The sequence below is a fragment of the Copadichromis virginalis genome, linkage group LG11 (genome assembly GCF_057382275.1).
Source record: "Copadichromis virginalis isolate Kocher_CV1m ecotype Utaka linkage group LG11, C_Virginalis_male_GT1.1, whole genome shotgun sequence".
Taxonomy (NCBI): Eukaryota; Metazoa; Chordata; class Actinopteri; order Cichliformes; family Cichlidae; genus Copadichromis; species Copadichromis virginalis.
This window is the reverse complement of record NC_140628.1, coordinates 24,218,793-24,231,721: the sequence shown is the minus strand read 5'-3', so window position 1 is coordinate 24,231,721 and position 12,929 is coordinate 24,218,793. Positions and strand designations below refer to the sequence as shown.

Sequence of the window (12,929 nt, the reverse complement as noted above, 5' to 3'; positions counted from 1 at the left end):
GAAGGAAGATGGCCTAAATTAATATCAAGTAACACTTTTAAAGCCCGTCTAGTCCTGGATTTTTTTTTTTTTTCACAAAACAGAACAGTTTGTCTTGTTTTTTTAAATTTTGTCTAATAACCACCAAGCATAACACAGAAAGTCTTGTCCCTCTTCCACAAACATACCTGTATTCTTCATGGCGGAGGTTAGCGAGCTGAGAATGGAGGTAATCTTTCCCAGGTCCACCTTGGCCAGATTGACACCCAGAGGGGTGGCTGGGGTACTTGTAGGAGTAGCAGATGTGGGAGTCACTGGGGTGGTTGTGGTGGTAGTAGCAGAAGCATTGTTCTTAGAGGCCTTCGCAGGCGGATTTGGAAGCTTTGAAGGCGCATCTGACTTTGCAGCCTTAGACATGGCAGCGGCTGGCTTTTCCTTCTTATCATCTGAGAATGAAGGAAATTCAAAGAGCTCATAGATTCTCAAAATTGAATCACAAGTTTGCAGCTTTGCAACTTAACTTTCTAATGAATTAATTTGGAGACAAAAAATTATATCATAGCACAACCACAGATCTAGGACACTCACCCCCTGCAGTTGCAGCATCAGTCTCTTCGTCAGACATATCCATGTCCTCCATGTCTCTGTTGTCACTCTGCATTTCTCCTTCATCCATGGCCTTTCCATCCAGATCTGGATCAAGCTGGGCTCTGCTAGCCACCATTGCCATAAAGGGTGAGTCAGAGCCAGTGGGGGAGGGGGCATCTTCAGATGGTGAGGGGATGGGAGAGTCCTCAGGTCCAGGTAGAGTGGACTTGAGGGAATCCAATTTCCTTTTAAGACTGGCCACACGATTGGCAAATGCGTTGTAAGCCTGAGGAGAACGTCGAAGAGAGAAACAAAATTAAGCTCAAACAGTGGAATAGCTGGATCACCAATCAATGAAATAAATTAGTTTTAATGTTTTAAATACAAATGCTTGAATATTTCCACTTTAAGACCAACTAACTCTAATTGTTTTGATATCTTTACATCTTACAAAAGACAACACCTACATTGGCCACAATCTTAACTTCCTTGTACTGCATCTCGTAGAAAATATCTGCGTTTCCCAGAGCCTCCAGCAGAGGAGGTCCTGCTTTCAACTCTTTCTCCAGGAAGCTGACAAACTCCTGCAGCTTCAGGCTGCCATCCTCAAAGTCCTTGGCAAATTTGTTCCCCCCTGCCTTATCTAACACAAGAGACAGTTGACAAGCAAGCCATTAAACACAAGGTTTACTCAATTTTTAACAAGTTAAATCAGAAAAAAAGCTAACAGAACAGTCAGAAGGTCAGTGCTGATGCCGAATGCATCAGGGGAAAAATAAATAAATAACACACTTTTTTTTCCAGAGAACTGCATCCCGCTTAACAAGAATAATCCATTGACCTATCCATGAACCCTTTTCACCGATGCCATTCTCAGAAATGGTACATGGGCCTTTTCAGAAATAAGATGCAAAGACTTAACAGCCATTGTTTACGGTGTGTGTTTAATGTGTGTACTGGCTGTACAAGAGCTTTCAGCTGAGGCTAGAGAAAAACTTACCAGTACTAAAAAACATTTCAAATACATGTGGAGAATTCAAATCTCCTCCACATGTAATTTGTTTAAATTATTTCATTTATAAGCTCAGATATCAGGGAACTAAGCACAGTTCATTAGTGAGTTTTGCACTGAGATGTTTAAAACAAACAAACAAAAAAAACTCCCTGGTGATAAAGCTGAGCTGATGCATTTCAGAATGTGAGAACACAAATGTCTGTCCCAGTCAGACTGGTCATTACTTGGGTTTTTAACCTGCACTGTGGTTTCAGATTGTGTCAATATGCAAGCAGCACAACTAATAGTCCCGTACGTCCACCACAAGCTAGTGCTAATCACGTGTTCTGCTGCCCGCACACTACATCAGGGAGCACCCTCGCTTAAGAGAAGATAGATTTCTCTTATTATGAGCATGTCTTAAGCAAACAGTTTCCTTCAGTGTGCTGCATGTCATAAAGGACAAATGTTGAAAGATGAGACTAAATTTTTAGATTCTGTAACATAGCTGAAGCAGACTAATTTACAATAAAATACAAAAGTAAAAGCAACACAGCAAATATCAGATGAAAATGAATTGGCTCACTTTAATAAGTGCGACAATTTGAGTTGTTGATATGAGTATAAAGTGTTGTGACAGTGAGGGATGTGTTGCCTTGTAGAGAACTATTTTAAAAGGACTTTAGGTACAATTAAAGTACAGGTGTGTTGTCTAAAACCATCACAAGTCCATGTTTTTATTGTTTGTTTTTAACTTTACCCTCCATGCCCACACCAAAGGCCTGTAAGAAGCCAGGAAGACCCCTGCTAGTGATATGTATACTTGTTTTGACAGGCTATGCCAAGGACATAAAAATCCAGTATATTTGAGACTTAAGAGAAAGTACAGAAGACAACAGGTGTGCACTGATGTACAAATAAGCCCAGTGACATCTGACCTTTAAGTCTCTTGAGGGCCTCCGTGCTGCAGACATCCACCCGGAGAGCTGACAGCTGCTTTTCTTGAAACTCTTCTTCGGCAACAGCTTGCCTATATTTTAACAATTGTTCAATGAGGGAGTGGGGCTAGAAGAGAGAGAGTGCAGATGATTTAACATCACAAGATGTTGTTATATCGTGGTTGATTTTCAGGCTTTTTAGAAAAGAAAAGAAAAGAAAAGAAAAGAAAAAAGAAAAATCCAGGAAAACACAAAGAAGGCCTACCGTGAACTCCGCCACAATCTTGGACTTCAGGGCAGCTTTGGAATTAGCAGGAGCTAGAGAGTAAAAATAAATTACTTTAAAAACACTGTAAGGTATCTGGAAATATTCCAAACAGACAGCGTTAACTTAAGGATGATTTAGTAACCTATGCCCACACTAATACGTTTTCAGCAGTGCCCACACTACCTCAGTATTTTAGCACCTCAAACAGACTTTTCGTTAAACTGCTGACTTTCAGTTTTCTTTGAACAGCGTTTTCCCACACACATACTTTATTCAGCAGCGCCACCAAGTTATATTTTAAAATTTATTGAAGCATTTTTAAAATTTATATTGCTCATCAATGTACAAATTTTATAACTAGCAACCTACAATACTCCCAATTACCAGCAGGTTGACCAGAGGAGTGTACTACCAAACAGGAATTGAATTTATTGAGGTAGGTCAAGGTCACTGAGACTTTAGTTTTTAGTTTGAAAAAGTTTCGGAAATCCTAGGTGACTATTTCTCAAGTTATCGCATTCACAAACTTGGGAGTTCATGTTGCCTGCCCACCTGCCCAGTAGGGTGCCGACAATATCCTATCAGCTTCTTATGGATGAGGGGTAAAAAACAAAAACAAAAAAAACTATTTCATCCATCCATCCATCCTCAGAGGCTGGGTTGCAGGGGCAGCAGCTTAAGCCAAACCCAATACCAACTGTAATTAATCATATTCTCCCATGTCTTCACAATGTGTCTTTATACTCTAATAACTTGAAATCAGCAATTTTGCTTCACTTTCCTTCATCGTTTAAAATAACCATGAAGTGAATAACTGACTTTAAAACCAACTAATTAAACATCCAGTATTTACAGCATAATATTTACAGCATTACATTGAGATTGTTAATTTCCTGTTTCCTGCTACCAAGATGACCTTATAAATATATTTAATATATTTTAATATTTTTGAATAACATTTTCACCTTGTCATCATTTCAAGTAAAGAAAGTTCTGGTCTTTCTTTTTCTGGACATTGCTGTTCTTCCTAAGTAGTCATTTCTGCATCTACCATACGTAACACAGTCATGCAATAAGAGTTTCCTGGCATGTTAGTAAAGAATATATAGTTTGGTTTAAAAAAACAAAAAAAAAACACACTGACAAAACTCTGAAGTGACAAACTGACCATTTGCAGGTGTAGCCTCTTTTTCCTTTTCCTTTTCCTTTTCTTTTTCCTTTTCTTTTTCCTTCTGCTTCTCTCGCTCCTTTTCCTTTTTATTCAAGTTGGCTTTGAACTGGGCAATGACCTCCTCGGGATACACACTTCTTTCTTCCCAAATGGAAAAGATCCTTTCCACTGACCTGCGAACCTTCCCATCTCTAACAGAGTAAAATGATAAACAACACACAGACCTTAATACCTTTTCAGTGATAGGCATGACGGGTTAGAAGAGAAACAAAATGCAGTGATGGCTGGACAGTACCGTAGAACAAACACTATGTACTTACTTGATGAGCTGAGCAGCATTAGGAAGGACCTCTGAGAAGGCTGAACGAAAAACGATGGCATTCTTTCTTTTGCAGTTTTGTATCACATCGTTGGCAAGGTAGAAAAGATTCAAGCGGTGATTGTTATCAGCTGAAAAAAAGAAAAGCAGAGAAATAAAGGACTCAATCTGGAGTTTAGATCACTATTAGCCTATTTACACTAGTTTCTACTTGGTTTGACCCGATTCAATTTTGGTTGTTTTCCCATTGCAATTGAGTACAACCTGAGGTGCGTGGGGTTGTGATGTCATTTGTATGCAACACAAACGGCATAACAAAGGAGGACATTGAGGTGATGTACGAGTTTCCTCGTTGCAGGGTTTCAAAAATGGTGTTTTTGATTTTTGTCAAGGACATGCTGTCACGATTCATCAAGTTACACCACTGACTAGCCAGAGTTCAACCACTCTGGTGACTCAGTTACTGCAACTTTGCAACTGTTACCTTAACACAAAATTTCTGCTTTTGTGGAAACATGCACATCCAGTGAAAGCTGCTGCTGGATGTGAATGCAAGCCAACATTAGATACTGTGCTTACAGATGAAAGCAGTATACTTGAACGCCAACAAGGGAAAAACAAGGGGGCAGGGATAGCTCAGTAGGTAGAGTGGTGGCCCTATGATTGGAAGGTTGGGGGTTCAACTCCACTGAGGTACCGTCCCTACACACTGCTCCCCGGGCGCTGCATTGGTGGCTGCCCACTGCTTCACTGGGTGAATGGGTTAAATGCAGAGGAACTATTTCCCTATGGGGACTAACACATACACATACACATTCAGTAATTTATTCAATAAACAACAAGGTATAGTCTTAGCCTCAGGAGCTAGCATTGCCCTCTTTTGCCGAAATGACTTCTGTACGTGTTTATTCACCAGTCTTTGAAAATTTTAACAAGCTTAAGTCAAAGTCTTCCAGAAAAAAATTCTTGCATGTATATCCAATTTCAAATCTCAATAAAACATTTAAAAAGAAATCAAATATGATTCAATTATTTTTCAAGTCACTTTTTAAATCGCTCCTTGGTGAATTTTCTGACTCTGCTAACTATCATCCTCCTGCTGAAAGGCTCACCAATTTAGTCAACTTGAACTTTTGGACAGATGACCCGTGAAAGCCATCTGCAGTCTACACCAAACATCTCTACTGTTTCTCTGGCTAAACCACAACATCTTTGACTTATTTTACCGCATTACTGTAAGAGGCCTGGAAAACTGGAAAACTTTCAGTTACCATCACTGTAGAGATACTATAGCTACAGCAAAAAGCTGAAGATCGTTTCTTCTTGTGATGGTCTGGATTAGTCAACTTATGCATACGTTTCCATTTCAAGAAGGAATACAATAGTGGCAGGACACAATGAGTTTTGCTGCTTTAGGGAGTAAACAATACTACTGGTTAAATTCTGGATTTTGGGAAATAAATGTCGTATCTAAAAATATCTAAATCTCTTAATGTGTTTTTTACATTTGAATTAGACTGGATTATCACCTCAGTCTAAAACAGAAGCAGCCTTTTATAAACACAATAATCTACCAGTAAAAAATAATAACAATAAACAAGAAGAAAAGGAGGTGAAAGTATTTCCTCTGCCTCAGCTCTCACCTTGTTACCTTCCATTATATACAGCAAGCTGTGCCAAGATAACTTTTTGAGTTGCTGACCTTTTAATTAAACCCCCAAAAGTCAGCAAATTTTAGGCTGGTAAAACAAACCTTTAAAAACCTTTTTTAAGTAGTTTCTTAATAGCAATAATTAACATACAAAACACAATATTATGCATTTAAATTTAATTTGAAACTATTAAATCAGTTCCATCATAATATCAATTTTAAATATCAGTGAAACCTGTGGCACAACAGTAAAGACACAGTGTCAGTCTGTGACTAAGCACGAGGAGCTTGAGCGGCCTAATTCTCAACCTGTGGAAACTGAGGTTGTGGCTTCGTTAAATCTCTGCATGTGCATTCCCAGTAGTGCTGTGACAGCAAGGAAGGTGAGTTTAACCACCAATTAATTAATTATCCTTTCACAACCAATGCCGTGCATTTTAGGAACGTGTAAATTGTAGGAACAGAACTTAAGGGACAACATCTTTGTATGAAAATTAGTGAAAACACCCAAACAGCAAACAAATCAAATTTTAATTTGTGTGACAGGAGATCTTTCTTCAAACTCTAGGGCTGCTCGATTATGGCAAAAATGATAATCACGATTATTTTCACTGAAATTGAGATCTCGATTATTTGACGATATTTATTTAACAATAACAATGTATTGAATAATGACTTTAAAGAGTGTCAAAAAATAATATAAAATAGTGTGCAAATACTGATAACAGTGCAAATGTTTGCAATATAAAAAACAAATGAAAAATGTAAACATCTATGTTTAGTGAACTTTGCAGTGTTGCTCTGTGGTGCAGCTACGACACTGTAGCAAAGTTTACACACTATGTCTACTTGATCCACGTCTGACTCCGCGAACCCATAATGTTTCCACACCACTGAAGTTTTTTTTACCTTTCTTTTCAACCAACGGCAGTCACTCTCCTCTCCAAATAACTTCTGCTTAGCTTTCCGAGCTTCCCTCGGGTCCTCTTAATCAGTGGTCCCCAACCCCCAGACCTCGGACCGATACCGGTCCGTGAGTCGTTTGGTACTGGGCCGTGAGAGTTGAGGCTCAGGTGTGAAATGTATAGTTTTCAGGGTTTTTATCGGTTTTCAGCATTATTTTGTTATCGTTTTTATCGTTTACTCGGTTTTCCTGAGTCTTTTCACGTGTGTTATGAATAAATTTTCTTTTTTTCGGTACCGGTACTAGTTTTATTTTGTTGTATTTATCCGCGACACCTTAAAGGCCGGTCCATGAAAATATTGTCGGGCATAAACCGGTCCGTGGCGCAAAAAAGGTTGGGGACTGCTGCTCTTGTGACACGTGTTCGAAATGCAGAGAGGTGCGCTCGATTTGCCACACAGAGCAGCGAGAGAGTAAAGCACGAGGGAGGGGCTAATAATCGGCTCAGTCTTTTTTAATGATCGTTGAAAGCCCAGATCGTAATCGAGATTAAAATTCGATTAATTGAGCAGCCCTATCAAACTCCGCTCTAAATCATACATTAAAACTTTATTTATGAGAGACTTGCGTGTGAAATAATAAAAATGTCACTAAGTAGCACGAAGTATACATACTGCTATTCAACATCATGATGTTAGTTGTTATCCTTTAATAACAAGTATTGTTGGGCAGAAAACTGAGAAAGATTTATTTTAGAATCTATATTATGCATGATTAGACAAGATAAAGGAACAATGAATGTTTAATTAATGTAATACTGTTTCACTGTGTTCAATTTTTTCATCTTCTTTGTTTCTACTTTAGAAGTGATTTTCCCCCACTTGTTTTTAACTTTAACTGAATTGAGAATTTACTCAGTCATGTTCCTTTTGAATTACACATTACCTTTTTTGTTATGTCAAATTTATTTAAATAGCACATTTAACACAGAGTTGACCACAGTGCTGTACCTTAAAGTATAGAGCCCGCTCCCAGAACTACATTAAAATACTTTGTGTATTATAGATCAAGATGTGTGTCTATTCTAATAAACTGAAAAACTGACTATACTATAATGCATTAAATTACAATTAGGTAAAAGATACAGTATTAAGCCCAAAAGTTGGAAAATTACAACAACAACAAAAATACTCAAAGTCTACAAAACTTCAATATGACAACAAAGCTTAAGAGTTTAAAATAAGCAGAACTGAACAGAAAAGTGAGACAAAACTGAGTTTAAAAACCCCCCAACTAAAATATAAAATAAAACAGGTACCACAGTTTGACAGATTTCCTTTCTTAAAACTTGGCATAAAAACTGAATCAGCCTGAAAAAACCCCCCAACAAAAAACAAAACTCCACTGCCTGTTGTCTATGTGGTGCAGTAGTTGGTCTGAATTATCCATGACAGACACTTTTGCATCTAAAAAAAGGTCCCTCAAGCATTTTTATCATCGTCCACTCAGACCACTGAAAAATGTTACTCATTACATGTATTGTGCTGCCTCACTCAAATGAGTAGTGAGAGAGAACAGTTAAGACGGGTTGACCTCTCCATGACAGAGAGCATCTTTAGCATGGTTATCAGCAGCCGGGAACATTATCTCAAAGATAAGAGCAAGCCTCACTCCAGAGCATGTCCTCTACAAACGTGTATTTATGAACCGAATCATCTGTAAAATTTGGAAACTTGTCATTTTGGACCGGAAAAATAATATTTTTAATTTAATTTGAAGCTTGATTTGTACTTATGGACAAAAGTCATTTGGGTTTCCTTTTTGCACATTATTATTTTTTTGTTTGAATACTACTAGCACTTTAATTTGTATTATCTAATATTTTTATTTATTATTTTCAAATTCATATGTTTCCTGGGTAATTATTTTAATTTTCTGTGGGATGAGACAACAGGATGACAGTCACAGGTGGGCAGACTTGAGCAGGTGAGGCACTGGAGACTAGAAGAGAAGGTCTGCCCAACAGGACGAGGAGATGAGAATTACTGAAATAATCATTGACTAATCAAAGAAAAACTGGAAGATTATTCAACTACCAAAATAATCTTTAGTTGCAGCCCTACAACAAAGTCCCTTCTGATCAGTTTGCTCTGGTCTCCATCAGCACACAAAAGCTCAAATGGTACACAGCAGTTCATTTGTATTGTCAGCATAAGCTAATCTCATCATTGTTCTGTGGGCAGCCATGCAGGGTGGGAATTATAAAAAAAGAAAAGGAAAAGAAAAATGCCCACATAGTAACTGGACTTAGCCACTGAAACAGAACGTCCCATTGGACAGATTAGCTTTCTAAAACACAGGGCCTGAGCCTGCAAAAGAAGAGCCTGCAGCAATAGTGTGTCTGCTGATTTTGTGTGTTTTCAGCACTTTTTTTTCTTTATTTATTTTCATACCAATAGATCACATGCTCAAGATTAGAAAACATGCTTAAATACTGATGGTTCATTTCAGCTTTCTAAATTTTAGTTCATGCTAACTTTCTTGCTGGAGTTTATGACTACTAGGGCTGTGCTATCATATATCATTCATGATAACACTGGTACAAATTCTGAAATGATATATTACTACAGAAACATCATTTGTTTTCTATTACAGAGTGTGCCCAACAACAGCATTAAGCCCAGGCATGTCTGAGAGTGAAAGCAATTGTTAGGATTATTAAGATTTAGTATGTGAAAAATTTACTTCAACAACCTCCAACAATCTACAGTACTTTGCAATATATGCAAGAAAACTGTTTCCACTAAACGTGGAACACACACACACACACACACACACACACACACACACACTTTTCTACTTGAAAAAAACAAAAAAACATAAAGTACAACAACAGAATGAAAGAGGACCTGCTAGCAGCTATGATGCTTCAACCAAATATAAACAAATGTCTCCACCGAGCAGTGCTGGAACACTCGCTAGTTGCACTCCATATGACAGGATGAATATTACTTAGGCCGTTAAGCAGTTGGCTAAAAACCTAAACAGAGATAACATCCTAGGTAGAAAATATTCTTCAGTTTTATTATGCAGCAACTGAAGAGTTACAAAGATAAGTTTACTTAAAAAAATAAAAATAAAAATAACTACACTAAACGTTAAGTAGTTATGTTACTTACAGTTTCCAGGAAAAACACTACCCAGGGTACATACGTGTTTACATGTTACTTATGCTGTGTCACTGGCTATAATGCTGCTACTACAATGACAGTAGCTCATTAAAACATTCCTGAAAGGTGCAGTGAACATTCCTGAAAGGATCAGGAAAGTCATCAACCAGGAACCAAATTTGGTTTGTGAATCTGAACAATCTACAACAGAAACAACAACACAGAAGCACTATTTCAATATGACTTTACCAGCACTTCAAGCATCTATTTCATTTAATCATGCATGCACCAACATAAATAAAGAAGCACAGAATATGTAGGGCAGTTGGCCTGCCTTGTTCTTCCCACACAACTCTACAAAGCTGATGAAATTTATTTACTGCAGGCTTAAAAATAACAATCAGCCCATAACCCATCAAAACCTATACAAATAAAGATAAAGGCAGCAAATGTATTTCTAATAGCAACGGATAAGGAGGGAGAGACTTATCAAATGTACTGTAGACACTTAAGGGGCACAAATTAAAGAAACGGGAGTGAAAAAACTAAAGTATATTGCAGAGACTTTGACTAGCTCTAAATAATACAAACAGGTGCAAATTTATATGGACTTGAGGGAAACTTTTAAAAACAGCATTACTACATTTTCAAAACATGATTCGGTTTGTTTGTTTGGGGGTTTTTTTTTTAAGCAAAGAATCAAAGTTTTCAAACACATCTCATCATCATCCATGAGAATCTGTCACAAAAAGCTCACCTAGCAACTGACCAAAATGCATAATCCTCCTCGGCTTTTGGGTGAGCTGTCTTTTTGTTAGCAAGATTACGCAAACAAACTACCAGGCCAAGGTGGAGAATAGGAAAAGGAAGAAGCCATTACATTTAGTGTTGATCTGAATTCGTTTCTTTAAAAACGCACGGTTTGGCATTGGCAGACAAGTGTGCTGATTAACTGCCCTTCCACTGAATTGCTCCACACTGCGATCCCGGCTGGTCTTATTAGATTTATTATGCAGGAGGATTCATAAAAACTCATAAGATACAAGTACATGGAGGGAGTAGAGATAAGAGTGCCGCCTTGAAATGTCAACATAGTGTTAGAGTGCAAAAGCAGAGATGACTGTAGTGACTAAGGAAATGCTTTCAAGGCTACAACTCTTCATAACTCCCTCTTGATAACTTGTTCTATTATGGAGGGCTCTTTTAGCATTTAACCAACACAACTAACTAGCAGCTATTTATTTTTTATTATTTGGCCATGACATGTTTTGGGATCTAGAACTACATCCAATTTAGGGTTTTGGGGAGTGCTGAAGCCTACACCAGATGTCACTAGACCTTAATAATGTGAGTCCTTGACAGGTTGCCAGTCCATAACAGGACAAACACACAGAGACAAAACCATCCACACACACATCCAGTTTAAAACCACAAGTTAACCCAGCATGTATGTCTTTGGACTGTGGGAGGAAGTTTTAGTACCGACAGAGAACCAACGCATCCACAAGGGGAACATACAAAGTTAATAAAAAGCATAAGACATAAAAAGCAAGATCTATGAGCAATTGTGTTTCCAATATATCTGACATATTAACAAAATATTTCTGATGTAGCAAAAATATTAGTATATGTTGATTTAAGAAAGCTACAATGATAAGACTCATGCCTCTTATGAGACCTCTTTACACTCAACATCTTAAATCGGAATTACTGGTACAGATATAAAATTTTATTATTTAAAAGTGCATTTCAGATATCTAGCATTGAGGTTGAAAGGCACAAAATTACATCCTTACTAGATAAAAGTTTAACCTAACTAGACAGGATTTAATATCAAACAACGTAACTTCTACTTCTAATGTAAGAACTGTTGCGCACGTGTACTCTGCTACTTAAGATATATTTAATTAGAAACCAGTCTAAACACGTTATGGGAATGTCAACGGGGATTATAACACGTCAGAACAAAATAATAACTATCTAACACATTTTAAACAGAAGCCAATAGTAAAGGGTGAGGTGCTGTAATTAAAGTGTATTACACGATATCTACACTGCACATACCCACTATATGGCATTATCGTTAATACTAATCTGACAGGAGATAAATGAAGTGTAGATAGTTTAAACGACGTTATCACCGTTTGTTTGGAAAGTTTGGAACTACAGCTAGTCTAGTTAATTTTGCATTTTTAGTATAAATGTTAAATGAGCTTGTCGGTAAAAATTAATAATATAATAACAATGAAAGGGACATACGAGTTTAATTTAAGTGGATCGCTCCTTTATCGCTTCACGCGTCCTCTAAATAAACTATGCTCGATACGACCAGCCGTCAGGAACAACTCAAACCACCATGCACCAACTAAAGCTAACATGCAGCTGATTAAATCAGTCTAAAAATAATATTTTTATCATGTTTGCTCTTCGGCTTAAAAGCGCAGTGCCGTGAACCCCGGGAGGCCCGACTGTAAACATCGCTAGCAGTAGCTTTGCTAACATTAGCAGCTAATTTCAAGCAACGGCAGCGTTAGCTTATAAATATGCTGCATATCAAAAAACTTGAACTTCGTTCAGGGGGTAAATTATTGCTCTTTTGTGCACTAAACAACTTTGTCCCTAACGCAATAAACTGCAGCCGAGTTTTGCAAACTGGTAGCTGGTCCAGACAGAAATGCATTTGAAAAATGGCTAAAATGCGCTAGCTAGCGGATTAGCTTCAGTGACAAGCTACTCACATTTCTTGAGCCACTTCATCCAGTAGCGGACGATAAGGCTGTGATGTCTCTTGTTTTCAATGCACCAAGCTGAAAGTCCTTGTATTGACTCCATAGTGTTTGAAACTCCCTGAAAACGCCGGTCCAAAGACGCTTCCAGAGCAGCGGTGGAGCTGCGTGAGCCGTGACCACTTGCAGCCCCTGAACCGGCCGCCATCTTTCCAACTCTG

At 37.9% G+C, this 12,929-nt stretch overlaps 1 protein-coding gene across 1 annotated transcript in view; it reads right to left on the bottom strand.

The window, feature by feature from the left end:
* rprd2b (regulation of nuclear pre-mRNA domain containing 2b) overlaps positions 1–12,929 on the bottom strand; it is a 19,399-nt gene extending 6,470 nt beyond the window's left edge. The window contains exons 1-8 of the mRNA XM_085473935.1: positions 12,721–12,929; positions 4,259–4,388; positions 3,936–4,129; positions 2,765–2,817; positions 2,500–2,626; positions 1,035–1,210; positions 568–853; positions 168–425 (exon numbers count right to left, since the gene is read on the bottom strand). Coding sequence (XP_085330061.1) covers positions 168–425; positions 568–853; positions 1,035–1,210; positions 2,500–2,626; positions 2,765–2,817; positions 3,936–4,129; positions 4,259–4,388; positions 12,721–12,916 — 1,420 coding nt within the window. The 5' untranslated portion in view covers positions 12,917–12,929. The remainder of the gene's footprint in view (positions 1–167; positions 426–567; positions 854–1,034; positions 1,211–2,499; positions 2,627–2,764; positions 2,818–3,935; positions 4,130–4,258; positions 4,389–12,720) is intronic.